Raw genomic sequence first — 21,744 nt, 5'->3', positions numbered from 1 at the left:
TTTTTTGTTTAAATCAATGGTTGAGATATAATTGATCTAAATTGCAACTAATTGTTATCTATAAACTTCTAGTACATTCATACAATTACCATTCAATTTTTAAATTAAATCTTGATTTTTTAATATAATGTAAATTTGATCATTATCTAATTGTAAATATTATTGTTCCCATTTTTTTTATTAGCCAATTCTACTAACATAAATTCCAAAGATTATAAAAAAGAAAAGAAAAACCTAAAAAAGAACCCTTGAAAGCACAGAGGATTAAACTATAGCCAATTCTACTAATATAAATTCGAAAGATTATATATATATATATATATAAAAAAAGGAAAACTTAAAATAGAACACTTGAAAGCACAGAGGATTAAACTAAGAGTCGAGACTAGTTACTTGTCTAGGAGGCATATCCAAAAGGGAGAAATCCTTATAGAGTAAAAAGGATACTCGATAAAGAAGAAAAAAAAAAAGTACTCGTCTAATAAAGAAGAACCAACGAAGCCTTATTTGGTGATGTTTCGTTCTCCTTAATACGTTCCATTTATAAGCAAACATCACAAACAAATAATTGAGACATGAATCAAAGTTAAGTCAACGTAAACAGGAAACACTTGTACTTCTTGCAACTAAACATTCATGCATGACAAAAGACTATTATATGGTGTATGATCTAATAAAAAGGCCCTTAAGTATTCAGTAATAAACATAATCCGATGGAACAACGCTCCACAAGCGATAGATCATAGTACTTTTTCTCTGGATCGTCCTTTCTATGCAGACCCTTTCGTTTTAGTGATTAACCTTTTCAGAGATGTTCTATCTCCTGTTCCAAAGTAGTTGTTCCTCACCATATGGGTAAAGTTGAGGTGGAAGCTCACAAGAACCATCTCAAACAGCTTGGACTCGAATTATCTCATCACATCCAATTCAAGTTTTTTAAGTTCACATAATAGTACTACTTTGATGTATGGAATATGAAAGTTTTATTTAAAATTTTGTTGGAATTTTGGAAGTTTTATTGGAGTTGAAGACCTGAACAAACTAAAAGAAAAAATGACATGTTTTAGCAAAATTCTGATTACATTGTAAGAGACTGGAATTATCTTTGCATAGATTTCAGATTCAAAGTATGATTAATAGTCTTCATTTATATAGAGCAAAACAAGCTGATCCAGGACCGAATATTAACAATCAAAAGTAGAAAGCAGCACCAAAATCAACTTCTGAGGTGGAGAACATTCCCCTTTCACACTTGAGCTAAAATGGGCATTATAATTTGTATGATGATGTAAAATATTGAGAACGTGTGGGGTATCAGAATTTAACTAGATGAAATATATAACTAATTTTTATTAAAATCCGCGTCATCCTCTCTTAGGAAGATGTTTGGGGGACGGAGAAGATGTTTGGGGGACGGAGGGAGTATTAAGTTTGTTCAAATTCTTTAAATTTGACAGATAAGAAATAATTTAATTAAACATATGTCATCTGAGTATCATCTCATATGGACCTAATAAGACCAGATAATCATATGAAGCTCTAAAGACCGCATATGACATTTGAACGTCAAAATTTTGAAAATCATATTCTTTGGAGTTTGAAATACCACATCTGAATTTTAAGCATCATCTTGTATCTTACTTGTGAGTATCATTTTTGTCACAGCCCAAAACCATTTATTTCCTTTGTAATTTTTATTTGGAAATTATTAAATTTTTAAGTTATGAAATTATTAAATTTTTAAGTTATGATATTCTTGATATATATATATATATATATATATATATATATATATATATATATATATATATATATATATATGGTAGGGTTAATATAAAAACCCCTCTTAAGATGAAAACTATGAACCAATTTAAAACTATTGATTTAAATAAAATAGAGAGTTGAGATTAAACTACAGATGCACAATTTCGATTGCATAGATGCACAGTTTCAATTGCATGGATGCACAATTTCGATTTGCTTGAGTATTTTGCATTGTTGGTTTCAATTGCATAAATTGCATATTATTTTTTAATTGCACAGTAAAATATAATAGATGCACAGTTTCTTTTGTTGACTAAATCCTAACCATTAGATCTAATATTTAAAAGGTCAAGATTAGGTTCTTAGTTCTCATTTTAACAGAGGTTTTTATTAGAACCTCTTCCTATATATATATATATATATATATATATATTAGTCGAGTTTGTGATTAATCTAGTTGCGCCCCTAGTTAGATATATCACTTTAAATTATAAATTATGCCTTTAAAAATATAGATTTATATTCTCTAATACTCTGATTTAAGATGGGACCACGATTACATTTTATTTTACATATTAGGCCCTAATTATATTTTTATTCTTATTTTTTTTGGATATTGGACTAATGATATAATAAAATCCCATGACATTTTTAGTACTGATTCTGAGATAATAATAATAACGTGTTTTTCTTTTCAGCCACATTTTTATGTTTGATCCTCAGCCACGTTTTTTTTAATTCTTGGAGAGCACGCATCATTTTTACTTAATCTGTCTATATCTATACTATATTAAAAATTAATCTGTCTATGTTGAATTTAGCATGGGGAGATGGAAAGGATTATTTAATTAATAGTAATTCAAGTTGAATTAAAACAACACTAAATATGTAATTTTTCTTAATTCTACACTCCTTAATCTCCGTGCCGAAAAGGCACGTGCCATGAATAACGGGACGGAGGGACGTAGTAACAATTAGCTAAACAATAAGAATTCTTAATTACATTCTTCCTCCTACTTTATCACTTTATCACATTCATCTCCTACTTTATCACTTTCCATCTCTTACTTTATTAATTTTATACTTTATTAACTACACACTTAAAACACTAATAATAATCTCCTTAATAACCGTATCGAAACCAAATGGGACAAGCTCAATGGGACGGAGAGAGTAATAATTTTTTTTTAAATAATAAATTATTAAATAAAATAACATTAGTTGCACATGTAACATACGTTCTTTCTGCTAGTAATAACTTAAAAAAGGAAATGGGTTGCGACCGAATGCAAATAAGACCACTGCATTGAAATACTATGATAGTATTATTCAGTCAAAACCAAGTGAAACAACATCATATATACCATTATATCAACATTCAAACGTGCAATTCTTGAAAGCATAACCTATCCGTTCTCCGCAGGATCATTCAAACATGCATATAAATTTGAATTAATCTTTAAGGTAGCAATTAATTAAGTTTGTTAACTAACTTAATTCTTACCTCAAACCATATCTCCATATGCATTCGAAAAGTTGGAAGCATAATGAGTGCATAATTGAAAAAAAAGAATGTTTCAATGGTCATCTTCAACTTTACAATAATTCATCTTCACACACACACACGCATACAAACACACACAAAAAAAATCACAAGCATTCTCTCTCCTACTTTACCATGGATGGAGGAAGTGTGTCTGCTGCAGCCATCGAAGTTCTTGTTCAAAACCTCATCAACGTTTTCAAAGAAGAGCGGTCTCTACTTCTCGCAACATATATAATATGATATAAATATTGTAAATATAACTAAAATAATTATCCGTCGAAAGCATACTAATTAATTAGTATTTTCTTCTGACAAGAAGATAAAAAAGTAAAAAAAAAATGTACCTATTTTTTTTAATAAAGTAGCACCTAATTTTAAAATCCTTTCAACAAGATTCATCAACCCAAGGTCCCGAACATTTAGTTTCACCCAACTAGAAAATTACTCAAATTGAATTACTCATGTTTTTCTTAATTTATTTGTCCAACAAATTAATGCAAGAAAAACACCAATCAATCAGTAGTAAGTAGGAGGTTGAGTAGCAGTAAGTTCAATAACCTTAACAATACAAAACCTCATAACTTCCATGCTCCCAAACAAAGCAACCCATAGGATGATGACGAAATAGAAATTTTATTCAGAAAAGCGAACCAACAAAAAACGGAAACTAGAGACTGGTCGGGCCTCATTAAAACCTTAACACGAGGAAAAAGAGTACCCGCGAGAATGTAAAGTAGGTTAAGCTGAGGAAGTGTTGAGTGGTTTAAACCTCCACTCTACAAGTTCAAACTCTTTGAAATCCTTGTTGTAACATTCCGCAAACACAGTAGCTTGAACAGTCTTGACAACATCAGCACTGGCATTGATGGATTCAAGTTGCTTCATTCTTTTTCTTCTTGATAATCTAACTTGCTTCACTCTAAGTGTAAGGAGTGTGCACCTATGGGCCCACGCCTCCACCACTTTCTCTATCTCATCCAATTCATACAGTTTCCCATGCAGCTTAGCTTCACCATTGATCTCTGCAACGACAAACTCTACCTTCCCAATCAACTCTTCATAGAGAGCATCGTAAAGTTTAATTTCGTCCATACGCATCGGAAAGAAAGGGGACATAACACACCGCGGAGGATCATCCACATCGTAACCCTAATTAGAAACAAAAAAAAAAAATTGAACAGATAGTGAATCAGCCAACACTACCAACAGAAGAAAGAATGATTACCCTGCTCTCCCGAACTTGTTTAAGGAATGCCAAAAGCCTCTGGTGGCAGTTCTTGTCTCTAAGCTCCCTTCGGAAGATAGGATATTTGGAATCACCAATACGCTCAAAATCTTCTTCCTCCCATGTTTCCAAGAAACCATCAAGCATTCCATATACGAATTGAGGGCTTTCATGCAGCGATTTCCACTTTGGTGCCCATTCCTCTTCCTCTTCCTCTTCCGCTGATGGATTCATTACTTCAACGGGGGTATTGATTAGAGTTCGTCGCGCTTTGGGTGAGAAGCCGCAGACTCTCATCTTTAAACCTAGAGCCTCACAGTTATTTATATTTGCAAAATAATTATTATTATCACAAAAATTAATCTATAGTAGAAAGAGATATTTTTCAAATTAATCTACAGAAAAAAGAGAGGCAATTTTGTAGTTATAATAAAATTGAAGGTTTATTTATAAGCTATACATCTTTTTTTCTTTCTTTAACTTGTTATTTTTCTATTTTATTTCTTTTTTATTGTGAAATTCGACTAATTATAAAATATTTGATATGTATATCAAATTAAAGATCGTGACAAGAGCTTTAATTTGATATATGTAATGTAAATATTGGATTTAAAATATAGAAATTATATTTATTTAAAGATTAAAACTTAAGAAAATTCTCTCTCCTCTCTCCTCTTTTTTTTGAATAAATCTTTTTTTTTCAATTATCTTTTAACTTATATTGTTTTCTTTTTTTACAATATCAATTTTTATTAATATGAATCATTCTTTATTATTTTTATATTAAACTAAAGTATATTTATCTTAGTATTTAGAATTTTTATATAATAATTAAATTAATATCAATTTTATATATAATAAAATATAAAAATATTTTTCACGCGTTGAAAGCTAGTAATATATAAAAGAGCAGGGCAACGGTAATATTTTCCCGGTAAATTTTCTCTCTCATCTCTTTTCTCATGTTTTGATTCTTTTCCCAAAGTTATCTAATTTGATTCATGAACAAATACTCAAGATGCATCTTAAATTAAAGACCACATGCAACAAGATCTTTAATTTGATATAAGAATCACAAAAGGTTGATTTAAAACCAATAAATTATGATGATTTAAAGTTTCAAACTGTATTTAGTTTGATAATCATGGAGGGAGGCGAAGAGATTGACATTGACAGATTAGGGAAAGATAAATGAGAAATAGGAGTGAGAGAATGAAAATTAAAATGGGGCTGCGAGACTAGGTTAAGCCTTAAGAGCACTCCCAGCAGAATCCCAAAATTATGCTCCTATATTCCTCCCTAAAGCTTCCCTATTTAATTTTAGGATTTCGATTTTATAAATGAATACACTAGATCTCCTATTTTCTACATAAAAATAATAATTATGTGTGGGCCCTACTAATTATAAGCTTAAAATAAATTTAGGGTGGGTGTAAATTTAAGATTGAATTTAGGTGGGTGTAAAATTTTTTGTGGGCCCCATCCAATTTAGGGGATCTGCTGGATGCATTTTTTATCTTATTTTCAATTATTTTAGCCTAAATTTAGAGTTAGTGATGCATTTAGGTGATCTGCTGGGAGTGCTCTAATGTCTCTTAGTTTTATGTTTTTTTTTACTATTCCAAATTATTGTTTGGGTTGCTACGGATAATATTTGTGGGCTTGCAACTATTTGGGCCTCTATTTTAAAACAAATGTTTTAGATTATTAATTATTAAGTTTTGGTATTGATAGTTTAGCTCTAATTTCTTCAAATGATATTTATTTGAAATTGTATTTAGCTTAACATGTACGATTATTTCTTGTATTTATGTGAATAAAAATAATTTTTCCACTTTAATTTATTCATCCTAATCTGTACATATACATATTAATTAACTATCTTACTTGATATGTTAAAAGTTTAGAGTTCAAGTAGGTACATGATAAGATGATTATTTTATTATTAGGTACATAAAAATAGATTGTTTATTATAATCTGTTAATCTGAAAATCATTATTTTTAATGAAATTCTATATAATAATAATAATAATAATAATAATAATAATAATAATAATAATAATAATAACCACCAAAATAATAATACAAAAATATTACTCCTTTTTAAGTTGAAATAAAGTAAAAGGACTACCAAAATGTTTGAAAGCTTAATCACGTTCGTAAGATGCTGAATTAGAAAAGAACCTATTTTTATGATGATTAGTTCGTAAGATGCTGAATTAGAAAAGAACCTATTTTTATAATGATTAGTAGACTAAGAGTATAAGACTTATTTTGGTTATTATATTGGGAAAAAAAACGCCTATTTTCTATAAACTAATCGATCAGGCAAATTTGGCCCAAAATGGGTCGGGCCAGATAGGCCTGGTTTTTTTTGGGCCTAAAAAATCCTATCCCAGCCCAGCCAAAACTATGGGCAGGACGGATGGACCCATCGGACCGGGCCCCTTTCGACCCATTTTGACAGCTCTAGTCTTAAGTTTGATATGTATCGACTTTGATGAGCCTAGAATGATCATTGAGGATCTTCTACATAATGGTCCTATTGGACCATATAGTCCATCCTTCCTACAAAGCAACTCGGGGAGAATTTTTGCATAGCCCATATGACCCCATTTCCGGCCATAGCTGTTTTTGATGATGTAATATGGAGTACCTTGCTGGTTTCCGTAGCCGACTAGGAGAATAGCGTGTAAGGGGTACTTTGACATATTTGGAACATTCAGACCAGTGTAAACTGCATCCTAAATTTCAATAATAAATTTATATATTTTTAATTACAAATTAAAATAAATTAAATTACAAAAAAATTATACCTCATCACCCTAATGGTGGAAATTGGGGGGCACGGGTAAGCAGTGGCGGATCCACATGGAGGCTAGGGTGGGCTGAAGCCCACTCCCAAACTTTCAATTTAAAAAAAAAAAACTAATTTAATTATTATTTACACTAATATATATATATATATATATACATATATATATAATTAATTTGTTTAAATAGTTTCTATATTTAAATCAATTAATCAACTTAATTTAGTATCAATTAATAGATTTTCAATTTTAATTTTAATCATTTGTGTAGATAATTGCATATTTGTTTATTTAAAGGTAATTAATTTAAATATAAAAATACCAAAATTCACTAATAGTTTGTGGATTTACAGCCAATTAACGTCTCAAAAAATATGTTGTGAAATACTGATCTATAACTTTATAGTTAATTATAGAATTGAAAAAAAATACCAAAATTCACTAATAGTTTGTGAATTTACAACCAATTAACGTCTCAAAAAATATGTTATGAAATATTGATCCATAAAAAGTAATTAAAAGTTCCAAAAACTCTTTCTACACTAATAGAAAATTTGAAAGAAAAAATATTTAGGTATTTTGGTGAAAACTTTAAAGAGATAATAGTGTTCATTAGATAAAAAAGGTTTTGTCAAAATCTTGATCATTCATTTGATAAGGCTCCAGCTATAAAATAATTTCATCTTCATTTTAATGCTATTATTTTTGTTAGAGCTATTTTATATAATATAAAGAACTTATAAATTTTATTTTCTAAATATAATATTCTAAAAAAGTATAAATTATAATAGAATTTGGTTTGGGATAATCCTCGAACCCTCATACAAGTTTAGCCCTCTGCAATGTAAATTTTTGGCTCCGCCACTACGGGTAAGCCCACAACTAGAGGGCCCATCATCCGAAGATTTCGCCTAATTGTCTCATGATCAATCTCAAGAACCCTTCCAACCTTACGATCCCCTCCAAGCCGCATATAATCCGTAATGTATATTCTTGGGCCTATTGGCACCGTCTATTGTAAGAAATAAAAAACTTATCACTGATAACCAATAATATTGAATAAAATAAAATAATACAAAATAATTAAAGAATAAATACCTTTAGTCGGTCAGTCCAGGGCACATTTTGCCACTGACCGAGAAACGGGTAGTCCGAATCTCGTGACAGCCCAAACTGCTTCACATAGTCGAAGGCGTCTTACAATCGGTGGCTCGAGCCATTTAGGCCAAAATGAGGTCTGCGGGGCGAAATTACCTGAAATAAAAAAATCCAAGCACTCTTGTTCCGAGCATCTGAAATTCTGGCCGGTAGCCATGTAATACGACGCGGAAATGGCATCCACAGTAGAAAAGGCATAGCAAGTACCTGCAGATTGAGCATGTAAGTTCAACCGTATAAGTTTTAACCAACACACCGTAGCACTGAAATCACTTACGTGTTTGCCGCTGACGTCTCACTGGGAAGTCACAGTCGCGGTAGACTACCGGCCAACAATAATCCGCATATGTAAAAAATGGATCGTTGTATAAATCCATCTATAAATCACTTACATAGGGATGTCAAAAAAGCTCGAAACCAAAGGGTCGACCCGAATAGACCAATAAAAAAGGTGGGTTAGGGCTGAAAATTTTCAGCCCGAAAAAAATTTAGCCCGAATGGCCCGAATCGAAAATATCCCGAGCCTGATAGGGTTGGCCCGATTAACCGAACACATTCTTAATAATTGATTTTTAAACTTTAATACTTTACTTTTTAATTCAATAATAACATTTTGATGCTGGTAGAATATGTTTTGATTTTTTTCTGACGGTTAATAACAAACATCTATGATATAAAAGTCAAAGAAAGATAGTCATTTATATTAAATCTATATACAATTTTTATCAAAACGAAATTAAAGTTAGATATTATGTAAACTTATGTTAAAAAAATACTAATTTTTTGTATTTAAAATAAAGCAAAATGTCTTGATTTAAAAAATACGACATATTTTTATTAAAAGAATATGATTATTTATATATAAAAAAAAACATATAAAAAAATCGTAAAACTTGCGGTCCCGAATGGGCCAGCCCGAACCAAACTGTTTAATATATTATTAATATTAATTATTTATGTAAACTGGAGGTTTGAATTGTAAAATGTTTAATATTATTAATATTAATTATTTATAAAATATACTCCCTCCGTCCCATAATAAGTGGCCACATTCTTTTCGGCACGGAGATTAAGAAATTGAGTGTTATATGTTTTAATAGAGTGTGGCCTACAATTGTTGACCAAATTAGTGAGTAATTGTTGACTTAATTAAAGTTATTTTGGCATTTTTAGAAAGTGGCCTACAATTATTGACCAAATTAGTGAGTAATTGTTGACTTAATTAAAGTAAACTTTTGTCATTTTTAGAAAGCAACCACTTATAGTGGGACAGACGAAAAAGGAAATGTGGCCACTTATTATGGGACGGAGGGAGTATAATATATTATAACAATATATTACAAAGTTCGGGCGGGTTCGGTTTATAAACCAAACCGTTTTTTCCAAACCGAACCCCAACCGAAAATTGGCGGTTTGAAAAATTTCAAACCAAACCGCACCGTTTTCACTACAAAAACCGAACCAAACAGCCCGGTTTGGTTTGAAAAAAACGGTTCTGTTTTGCTCAGCCCTAGAAATGTTACTGCATAGTAGGAAATGTGGAGCTAACATACAAGTTATAACCCAATTTTCTAACTTGAAACTAATAACTTACTGATACCAACTATACTGAAATTATGTACATGGTGAATTATAAGATTTGCCTTGTAGATTTGTGTACTTGTGTTTTTGAAATGCAATGATTATTCCTTGAGGACGAAAGGATATTACTAGAGAATAGAAATCATTACATGAATATCTGCAAACATGTGAGCTAAACATGTGCTTGTAGGCAATACAGCTGTTCAGTAAGAATTTGAAGGTCAAATGATCTTTTTCCCCTTATGTACTATGCAAAAGCATTATCCTTTTGAGCTTCCAAGATTTAGGTAAAACAAATATTGAATCAGTTACGTAAGAGACCTTTTGGGTTAATTGAAGATGATACAAGTATGTACTCTTTTCCTTGATGATGAGAGAAACTTCAAAACCTTTGCGACATCGAGATGTGTCGGTTGCGTCTGAGCTGAGGCGACACGATCGAGATGAGGCCCCCGAGGGGGGGCCTCATCTTCGATCGGTAGATCATCTCATCGTAGGGCCGTCGGTAGAACTTCAAGAACGGGGCGAACGAATCGCGGGACTTCTCGACACGGCTCGGTTGGGAGTCCCTCCGAAAGAACAAGGCCGGCGATTTTAGGAACGACGGGTTCGGGGTCCTCGGATGACGGATCGCGGACGGGTCGAAGTCCAATTTTTGAGTCCTCTGCGGCATCGGGGTCGACGGGAAGAAGCCCTTCCTCCCCCCCAAGTCGAAGTCTCCCCGCGGCGGGCCCCTCGCCACGGGCGAGGCGAACGAGTACGACCTGGCGCTGAGCGGCGAGATGGCGGGTCCCGAGAACGCCACGGGGTGGTGGTGGTGGCTCGTCGTGGGCCCCACCTTGGATGCGGACGTGTCCGCGAACGAGAGGTACCACGGCTTCAGCGAGTCGAGGTGGTGCGACACGGTGAACGAGAACCGGGACGAGGAGCACGACCCGAGCTTGGCCGCGGTCGAGGGGTCGAACCGGAGCGAGGCCGCGCGCGGGTAGCAGCTCAGGTCGTCGAACTCGATCGATTCCTCGAAGTCGAGGGAGGACACGATCGCGGTCGACGACGACAGCTCGACGAACGGCTTCACTCCCTACACAAACAACCACATCACAACCATTAATTAACAAAATTACCACCACAAATCAAATCAAATCAAATATATAATCACACATACATACCTTCCAAAGATAGGAAAAGAGAGAAGGTGGATCAATCACAAATGCCTTGTGAAGGCGGCCAGGATAATGATCACCAAGAATCTTCAAAGTAGCTAATAACATGTTCATAAAAGACGAAGCTGACCTGAAAAAGCCTGCAATAAATCACATTAGTCAACAAGAATATTAACAAACTCCCAAAAAACACCAATAATCACATTTTTATAAAATTAAAAAAAGGTCAAGGGAAATTCAAATGGGAGTTGGATCATTCTGACATATAGGTAAAGAAACAGAAGAGAATAATAAGCATCACTTTTTTCGCCAAAAATATTGAACTACCAAATATACCCCTACGCACCCCTAGCCATGACCGTGACACCACAGGGGCACCCCGGGCAATTTCTGAAAAAGTTTCAGACGCACCATCTGCCTGCTTTCCGACATATTATCTGCTGATTATATTAAGTAATTTTGAATGTCACATTAATTGAATAATTAGGCGTGACATTGGAAATTAGATCATAGTATTAATTTTAATAAAAAGTGTGGTTTTGAAGGGTATTTTTCAGAGTGATTTTTGAAGTGGTTGTGGAATCCCCAGGCATTTGGGAATATGCACATTCATTGCTGCTCCCAACTCAGGATAAAAAGCTGTGTTTCTGATTTGGTTTGACAGAGCATGTGTTGAAAACTTTAAATACTCTAATTTCTTTACCAAAATTTAATTCTACATATATCTATATATACATACACATACATATTGTATACTATATTAAAAATAATAGAAGACTTACTGGCATCAAAGAGGAGAACAAATTGCTCAATATTTTTGGTCATAGTTTGAATGGCCACTTCTAGTGTGAACACTAGCAACCTTGTAAACCTATATTGAGAAAAGGGGGAAAAAATATTATTACACACGAAAATAAAATAATACTACTTACTGTTTAATTATCAATTAGGTGAAAAAAAAAACCTAAGCTGTGGGCCAGAAACGGAAAAGAGCTTACAGTTTCTGAGAATGGAATTTCTGGTAATCTTGCTTGATTCGAAATATCTGAAATTTGAGCCTCATACATTTTAATCAAATATAAATATAACAAACGAAAAAGAGAAGAAATGGAAAAAAAAAAAAAAAATTACCACAACAGGTCTTAATTCATCGTCATTACCAGCAACATAAGCTACTCCCTCAGCGAGCTCAGCAGAGAACTCATCAGCTATCAAATTATCTACAAAAAATTCAAAAATAAAATTGCATTAAAATCAGTGAGAATAAAAATATTAATATTAATATTTCAGCGTGTCCAATTTTTGCTTTACTGCATGCTACATACACACACACACTTTCAAAATACAAAGAAAAAAAAAAGCAAGATTCTTAATTCAAACTAGCTAACAAAAAGAAAAATCTCCAAAATTAAAGTAAAGAGAGAGAGAGAGAGAGATGAGAGAGAAACATAACATACCAGCTCCAATGGAGTCTCGCCAAGCAAGAGAAGCCCTCATTTGCTTAGCCGCTTTCTTCACATTATCTCCTTTCGCCTTCAGAAACCTCTCAACGCAAGCATTGCTGCAGAACTTCTCCTGCAAAACACACACACACACGTGTTGGTGTGTGTTTCTTGAAACAAAAAATATTTAAGATTGCAAACCTGCTTGATGGTGAGAGGGGATTGTTTCTTGAGAAGCTCAACGACGGATTGAACTCTCTGTTTCTCTCTCTGGGGTTGGCTGTCTTTCCTTCCCATGATGATGATTGATGATGATGATTATCACTGTGTGTGCTGCGTTTTTTTTTTTTTTTAATAATTAATCTATCAAGAAAACATAAAGATACCACTCTTCTTCTTCACGCAACCATTTCAAACTCCCAACTGAAACACAAATACAACAAATTAAACACTGCTCTCTCTCGCTGTGTGTGTGTGTGTTTTTCTTACACCTAGTGAGTGTGAGAGCGATGGAGTGAGTGAAAAAAGAGCCCGTATTTATAGCCGTGACGGAAGCCGTTAAGTGGAGAGAGGAGGCTTAACGGAAAACGTCGGACTACTTCCATTTAATGCTTTCCGGTTTTGCCCCTCTCATTATTACCGCACTCATTTTTGGTCTGGATTTTGTTTGCCCTTTTATTATGGCAAAAATCAGCATGGAACGGGTTTTCGTACTTTACCTTTTCTGTCCAAATTCGTTTTCGCTTAAAAAAAAAAAAACGAAATCAAATTGAAGAATTAAAAAACATAATTCTCTGGAAGTGAAAAATTAATCTTGACATAAGAATAACTTTGAAGTGTATATCAAATGCCATCTTCATACTAAATACGTTTTTGAATTTTTTTTGTAATAATAATAATAATTTATGGCATATTAAAAAAAAGCACTCTCTCCGTCCCAGCGAATGTAAGGTTTTTCTTTTGAGTACGAGATTTAAGGAACTAGTGTTAAGTGAAAAGTGAAATAAAAAAAATAGCTTTAATTTATTCTAGAAAAAGAAACGACTCAACTTCGTTGAAACGATTCGAAAATAAATAGGACTCAATTTCATTAGGGCGGAGGGAGTATTAGTTGTGCTTGGTAAAAGTGCTCACAAATTTATGACGTGTCGATACTAGTTTTACATTTTTTTTTGTTGGATAACTATACTAGTTTTAATTTGAATCATTTACATTTTGATTGACCTAGCTGCATGCATGATTGACGTTTGAAATGGATTGAGATGGGTGATATTGATTTTTATTTTGTTTTTGAAAGTGTAAGTGATGTTGAAAATAATGCATGCTCCCCTCGATTAATGGGATAATAATGCTCACGGTTAATTAATTTGTTCAAAATTGAAGAGAAAAACTAAGGTTCAACTTAAGAAGAGGTAAAAAAATTGAATGTAATATCTACAGATCAGTGGATATTTTTCAGTAGAAATTCCTGATAATTCATTTAGAGAAGGTATTCTATACATGTATTTGTACAATGCAGATTATTCGTTCATATATTATACTCCCTCCGTCCACCAAAAATAGTCCTAAAGGTGGACATCACGTGTTTTAATAAAAATAGTTATTGTAATGTGAGTGGAGAAGGGGGTCCACTTAAAAGTACTAGTGTTTATAATGATAATTAATTGTATGGAGAATGAGGCCCACCATGTGATAGAAAGTTTCTAAAAATGGAAATAGACTAATTTTTGTGGACATCCCAAAATAACAAAAATAAATTATTTTTTGTCGACGGAGGGAGTAATAGAATACTTGAAAATTTGTCATTCACTTTAAGGTATGATATTATAGCCACAAATATACACGTACTTCGTCCGTCCCAATTATATAGGCTGATTGAATTTTATACAAGAATTAAGAAAATAATTGAAAAATAAAATTATACAAGTAACACCTAATATGCCCATATTAATTTTTGATAATTCATTAATGTTAGAGTATAAAAGAATTAAATATAAATATGAATTAAATTATATAGTAACATTCTAATATATGAATAGTCGACATTTGAAAAAGGAAAATAAACCTATATATATAATTAATTAAGCCGGCGGGAGTATATGAGATGAGATTTAGTAAGTGGAGAAAAAGACATCACAAACTAAAAAAAAGTAGAGTTAGTGAGAGAAATGACCTCACAAATTAAAAGGTATTGGATTCATCAATGATAGAAAAAAATTAAGATACTATATATATTTTTATGAACAAATAAAAATAATAAATTAAAATTTATTTTCGTGAACGGAGAAAATACCATTTAAGGATGTTATGATATACTCTAAGGTGGTGGGCACCTCAAAACATTGTCGTATGATGCTAAAGTGATACTAGAATTAATGGTGACGTTAATGCAACTCATAAAGGTTTACACATAGTACATATTATAATTGGAAAATCTAACACGTCTTCACTTCCAAAATTGTGGTTCTTGATAGTTAAATTAAATGAATTAAAATATTAGTTTAACTTGTCGTACGTAAATATAAATGATTGGTGTGTATAATTGGAACTAGTCAAAATCGATTCCTTTTTATTCTTATCTCAATTTAGTCAATTTAATACTTCATTCTAAAAAAAAAAGAAAATTCTAAACCTTCAAAAGGGGCTAGACGGTAGTTATATTGTCACCTTAAAATATATTTAATGCATTAAAAATAGAAAGAGAGTATTTTCGTTATAATAAACGAGAACTTTTTTTCTTTTTATGGAACTATTTTCATTGGATTTTCTCCGAAAAGATTTTGATGAGGCTCAACTCTTAGTCAGCTCTATTGTGTTCTCAAGGATTTTTTTTCTCTAATAAAATCTTTTTGTATAAACAAAAGAACTAAAATGAGTACTAAATTTAATTAATTCTCCTGACTAATATTTTCTCAATTTAAAGTCTATCTATATATACTGTTTAAAGTATTGTGGAGGGATGGGCAGGTGTCACTATGCAAATTAATTATGTAGTCTAAATTCCCTCAACAAATGGAAACAAAAATCATTTATTTTGAAATTGGTAAAATTAATTTGTTACGAGGATCGTTGTTTGAGTACTATTTCATGTAAAAATAGAGTACAATATACTGTTGGTTGCTGCCAAAATGTTTAAAATTTGAGAAGTTTTAATATTGCCAAAATATTTAAAATTTAATATTGCCACATTATAGCAACATGATTCCATTAATGTCGGCTATTTGAGGCTTAATCTCTTGGAGCGTGTTTGATTTGGTCAATGAGATACATAAGATTGATAAAATTAAATCAGTGATTAAATAATGAACGATGCTAGCTAAACAGCCACATTATAGCCACCTACAAACTAGTTAAATAGCAAAAAATAATAATTTACTTTTCTAAAATAAAAATAAAATTTAGTTATTTTACTGTATTATCCACGTTGTAGTTTTTTTTATGCAAAAAATTTACTCCAATATAGAAAATAAAGTAAAATAATTAAATTTTATTTTTATTTAAAAAATAAATTAAAAAATTTCCAGTTGAACTAGTTTGTGGGTGGCCACATAAATTTATTGTTAAATAATCCATCCAATTTTGGGGTGATAAACAATCACTCGATTTTATGATTAGATGCGAGCCGTATTATCAATCACGAGCCCAATCATACAGCCCACACACTTGATTAAGTTGAATTATTTTATCAATCATGCATTATCATTCAAATCGAACGCCTCCTTACAATGATAGCCAAATATTGTCAAAGATCCACCAACTTGCATTAAGTTGTATGCATAGCACAAGCTCAAATAAGTACTTTTGCTCTTGGAACTTCTCTAAAATATAATATAGTACTTCATGCATTATTAAATGCATGTTATTGTCCACTTGTATATTCCCACAAATTCTTCATGCTACATTCGAATCAAACTTTATATGTTTACTCTAACACAGACAACGATACTTTTTCATTTTCTAAACCAAAATGGTAGAAAAAAAGAAAAAAATAGAGAGAGAGAGAGAGAGGAATCTGGCTGTACTAAATAGTGAGAAGCAGGGGAAAATTGTCACATTGTAATGATGAAGTTAGAGCAATTTAGGAAAAAATAAAACCCGTGAACATATATGTATTTGGCGACTACCTTATTATTGTTGTCGCAATTTCAGTGAGGATACGATGTAAGTAGTCGTGGATTTGTTGATATTCATTTTACCTAGTTTCTTCATAGCTTTCTCGTGGTCATGCACCAGTCCAAACTTACTTTTAAGGTCTTTTATATATTTATAAAAATAAATTAAATAAATAAAGAGCTATTTTGTACTGCTACTATTATTTTCCCTTCCTATGATTAATACTATTGCTCAACACAATTGAATATGTGTGTACTTTTATTTACTAATGTTGTTTCTGCGTACGATCGGATAATTATTTTTAGAAATGTACTTGAGGATGAGGGTAATATTTGGCACGTGAAAAGGCTTGCCAGAACATAGATCTGAGTGTAGGAGCATCCACAGTCGCGAGCCGACATCTCCAGCTCATAGGTGGAGTACCCCTCCGTCCGAGCCCCGCCTCACAGCCCGGCTTGCCCCATGGTATTTGCACGCGCCTCTCTCTCCCCTCGTTTGCACCGAGCTCGCGAATAAGAACCGCGGTGGGTAAAGGGCACAAGTTAATCAGAGCTGATGAAAAAGAACTTCTACTCTTAGAGGAATGATGCAGACCTGGGATGACCAGACATTTTGTTATGGCGATAACATATGGTGATTAATAATTTGCACTTCTCAGATACGTCAGCCGAAAATTATCGGGGGAAGATTCTCATCAACAGTGACGGGCCACGTCATCCATTCACATCAAATACGTGAAGAAATGATGAAAATGCCCTCCTGCGTAAGGAAGCACATATCTAAAAAGACAAAATTACCCCTCCGCAAGCAAAGCATAGACCAAAAATTTAGTTTAATTCTTATGTTCATATTAATCAAGACTTCAACGACAGCATTTGGACATATAGAAAAAATATTACTACAACATAAATAGCATTCATTAATTAGTCAACACTTCGATAGTTGAAAATATGTCCAACTTCGTTCTCATTACGGCGAAGACCAGTTATTGCATGCACATGCAATTATTATTTTCACATTTTATGGTAAATACAAACAATTAATTAATACTAGTATTAATTAATTTAGCACTTAACCATGCCATAATAGTATCAGACATTCCCCACGTGTCAGATAATTACGAAACAACTCTCTATGCATAATTATCGAGGTGCCTACCCCTCGTGGTAGATTTCGAAGCCCTAAAGTCAATACAACGTTACACCATTTTTTTATATAGATTAAATAGGAAAAAAAAAACCATGATTATTAAAAATGATGAATTTGTAGTGCGCAAAATGATGAGAGAGAATATGCTTGTGAGTTGGAAAGTAGGGTAAGTTTGGAAGTAAAGTATAAAAGAAGTCTAAATTAAGTGACATTTAATTTAAAACAAATCTACTTTGATGATTATACACCAAATTTTATTCGGATAAATTCTTGATTAAGAATACCAACCTATAGAAATTTGACAATAAATTGAGGAAACCATCCATAAATTAATTGTTAAAGAGATAATGAAGTGTACACATGTGGGGTATCTTCCAATTGATTTAGATTAATTAATAAGGTTTGACGTGGTTAATTAATTAAGCAAATTTTAGGACATTAACTTGGAGTTTCCCGAGAGTAGAAAAAATATAAAGGGACAAGTTTCATTGAGAGGATTAAACAAGTAAAACTAAAGCACTTGTTTGTGAATATTTCTTTTATTTGTCCACATTGAAAGATGTAGATTCCCTTGCAATTCCATTTTCCTAAATTTTCCTAACTTCTAAATTTCCAAAAGTTATCTTGGAGTTACGTAATTAGTGGAGTATCAATAACGATAATTTTTTTGCAGAATGACGCTAAACAGCCACATTGTGGCCACCCACAATTTACCTAAATAAAAAATAAATTAATTTATTTAATTTATTTTGTTTAATAAAAATAAGTTTTACTTATTTTATTATATTCTATATATCGTAGTTATTTTTTTGCAATTTTCTGATAACTTTTTTATTTTTATTAAAAAATAAATTAAAAATAAAAATAAAAATGCAAAAAAAATATAATGTAGAGAATATAATAAAATAACTAAATCCTATTTTTATTTAAAAAATAAATTAAATAAATCAAGAATTTTTTTATTGTACTGATTTGTGGGTGGCCAATGTGGCCGCATAGATTTATTGTTTTTTGTATACACTATATAAATGGTATGAAACCCAAATAATTATTGTAGGGACATAATTAACGTAAAACTGAGAGTCTTGACATACATTTCCCGATTAATTTTTAGGTGAATATCACTTCAAACTTAAGTTTATCTGAAATATAATTATCAATTTTATATAAATTATACTATCCATCTATTTTTTAGCTCCGAAATTAATTTGTATATTGATCATGATTATTAAGTATTTATGTATACTTGTATAGCCGATTTTCTCAATCGACGTTGAAAAATCTCAATCACGTGGCCAAGTGTGCAATAAAGTTGGATTCATCCTTACCTGCCCTAATATTGGTTTCAAAATTTGAACACCACTTTTCATAGCACGACTTCTAATTTCTCCATCATATCATAGTCTAATCATTGCTTTATTTAAATTAAATTTCAACCAAATTATAACCATTGATGAATTGTTTTTCATTATGCGGGCTTGTGGGACATGCGTTATGTATATCTTTGTCATTAATCTAATGATGCTCAACTGCGAAAGACCATTTATTTATTATTTAACTTTTAAAAAATGTCGTTAACTAAGCTTTGATTAAATGGTGGAAACAAGCCAAATTATTGAACTGGGACCTCTTTGTTTGCTTTCCTCCATCTTGATTATGACTCAACTTGAACTAGGCAAATTATAATATCTTAATCAACGGTCTTGCTACATTTGATTTGCTCCAGTGAGACTTCCTATTTTTTTGTGAGACACTGAGGACAATGAATAAGACATATACACTGATGAACAAAGACCACAAGACAATATATACTGATGAATAACGAAATTTAAAAAATTGGTAATGAATAAGACATATAAACTGATGAATTATATACAGATGAACAATGCAATATATACTGATGAATAACGAAATTTAAAATATTTCGCTCCCTCCAGGATTCGAGCCCTGAGAAAAAAAATTCTCCATCTAGATATAATATTAGCCATAAGATTGATAAAATAAACACACGAGATCGTGTCTCAGGTCTCACTAAAGGGTCTCATTGGAGCGCTCATCTATATATATTATGAAATTGAATATATATTACAATGAATTAATCAGTCTACTCACAGATGAATAACTAAATTAGTATAAACTAGATCAAATAACCAAACAAATAAAAAATACAACACACACAATGTCAGTGGGACTTGAATCAATTAATGATCTTTTGCAAGAGAGTGATTTTTTTGTATATTATTATTTGTGTTTGCATGCAAAGTATGCTATAGTCTATATTTACAAATTCTTATGAATTTTAATTTATATCATATATGCATATGGTCGATCATCCGTATTTTAAATTCGTAACTCTTATATGTAATTGTCAAACCAAAATTAAAATGTATATATTTATAATTTAAAAATTTGTATATTTACGTGCCAATGACCCTATTATTTACAAAAACCATTAGATGCAAAAGGCAAAAAGGTTTGTTTTGACAAAATGTCACAATTGTTAGCACTTGTTTAAATATTGATCCGTTGGTTTCCTCTTTTGTCTTTAACTAAAATAATGCCTTTTGCAGTTGATAGTCAACTATCTGGTCTACTCAAAACACCAAACTTCAAAATTAAACATTTTACAGCCATTAAATATATATATAAGTATTTTTCAAGAACAATCTGTGTCAATTTTTCATCCAAAATAATCGGACCCTCAGCCGCTATGCCCACATTATTAATTTAGACAACTATGATTAAATTAACACAAATACTCATGTGCAATCGGTTGCACCGTGCAACTGGTTTCCAGAATAACACTACTTCATTTGGGAAATAACACTTGAACATTTCCGAACGACACTACTTCAACATATAAATGACACTTGAAGATCTTTAAATGTCATTTATATGTTGAAGTAATGTCATTCAGAAATCAATTGCACGGATGAGTGTGCCTCTTGAATTAAATAGTCTTTTAAAAGAGTGAAGTAACTCAAAAAAAAAAAAAAAAAAAAAACTATATAAGGAATTCGGACTACTAATTGAATAGAGGAACTCAAGTTATAACAAAAGATAGTTTCTTTTTTTATTATTAATTTCCACTCGCAAAAAAAAAACCCACTAGTTTTAGTTGGTTAGTTAGTGGTGGTTTTGGTTGGTCTGTCAAGCATGACAAGCAAGAAAAAGATAAAAATCATTTTGTCTATTTTTTTTAACGTTGTATTGAAAGTGAAATAACCAACAAGTGTGGAAACACCACTAAAAAAAAAAAACCCAATTTCCTTTTTCTTTTGATTTATTTACTCTCGTTTCTTTTCTTTTTCGAGAGATATAACCGTTGCTAAATTCTTCTAACAAAGTTCGAAAAATATTCTAGAGAAAAGTTATAAAAAGGATGGCTATAAATAAATCATTGTGACAAAGTAAATAGTGTTGGAAACAAATCAAAAGTTATCCACAAAATCGTAACATAAATATTTTTCCAGTTATAGGACCTATTTTGACTGTTGGCTTATGCAATGATGGTGGAAAGGTAAATAAATAAAATAAAAATCCATGTCTTCTAATATATGATTGCATTATGGGACCCTAAAAAGCAAAATGGGTTTTGCAGAAAAATTTACTTGATATATACTGCACTAGATGTACTACGCAATTACATATGGACTAGTAAAAAGTTCATATATACTTTAATTATTGTCCTTTATATTGTGAGCCCATTTAATTAATGCATTTATGTGATATATTGGGAAATGTTTTTCATTGCATACATGAGTATTATAGTACATGTGCATGTGCTGG

At 31.7% G+C, this 21,744-nt stretch overlaps 4 protein-coding genes across 4 annotated transcripts in view; all 4 read right to left on the bottom strand.

Annotated features, from left to right (window-relative positions):
- Nucleotides 1-13,211, bottom strand: part of LOC130991483 (phosphatidylinositol/phosphatidylcholine transfer protein SFH6-like) — a 52,303-nt gene extending 39,092 nt beyond the window's left edge. The window contains exon 1 of the mRNA XM_057915737.1: nt 13,111-13,211. The gene's annotated coding sequence lies outside the window, so the exon portion shown is untranslated. The remainder of the gene's footprint in view (nt 1-13,110) is intronic.
- LOC130991487 (uncharacterized) lies at nt 3,925-4,818 on the bottom strand. Its single transcript, XM_057915744.1, has 2 exons — nt 4,536-4,818; nt 3,925-4,459 (listed from the first exon to the last, which is right to left on the bottom strand). Exons 1-2 carry the CDS (start codon nt 4,767-4,769, stop codon nt 4,049-4,051), a joined length of 645 nt encoding a protein of 214 aa, XP_057771727.1. The 5' UTR covers nt 4,770-4,818; the 3' UTR covers nt 3,925-4,048.
- LOC130993028 (probable cysteine protease RD19B) lies at nt 8,179-8,884 on the bottom strand. Its single transcript, XM_057917749.1, has 4 exons — nt 8,785-8,884; nt 8,604-8,714; nt 8,448-8,545; nt 8,179-8,361 (listed from the first exon to the last, which is right to left on the bottom strand). Exons 1-4 carry the CDS (start codon nt 8,882-8,884, stop codon nt 8,179-8,181), a joined length of 492 nt encoding a protein of 163 aa, XP_057773732.1.
- LOC130991484 (uncharacterized) lies at nt 10,175-13,206 on the bottom strand. The gene is made up of 7 exons (XM_057915738.1): nt 12,895-13,206; nt 12,709-12,826; nt 12,383-12,471; nt 12,250-12,296; nt 12,034-12,122; nt 11,258-11,391; nt 10,175-11,169 (listed from the first exon to the last, which is right to left on the bottom strand). The coding sequence occupies exons 1-7, from the start codon at nt 12,988-12,990 to the stop codon at nt 10,471-10,473; spliced, it is 1,272 nt and encodes a 423-aa protein (XP_057771721.1). The 5' UTR covers nt 12,991-13,206; the 3' UTR covers nt 10,175-10,470.
- Nucleotides 13,212-21,744: the final 8,533 nt, after the last annotated feature.

Source organism: Salvia miltiorrhiza, chromosome 7 (assembly GCF_028751815.1).
Source record: "Salvia miltiorrhiza cultivar Shanhuang (shh) chromosome 7, IMPLAD_Smil_shh, whole genome shotgun sequence".
Taxonomy (NCBI): domain Eukaryota; kingdom Viridiplantae; phylum Streptophyta; class Magnoliopsida; order Lamiales; family Lamiaceae; genus Salvia; species Salvia miltiorrhiza.
This window is presented reverse-complemented; position numbering and strand designations above follow the sequence as displayed.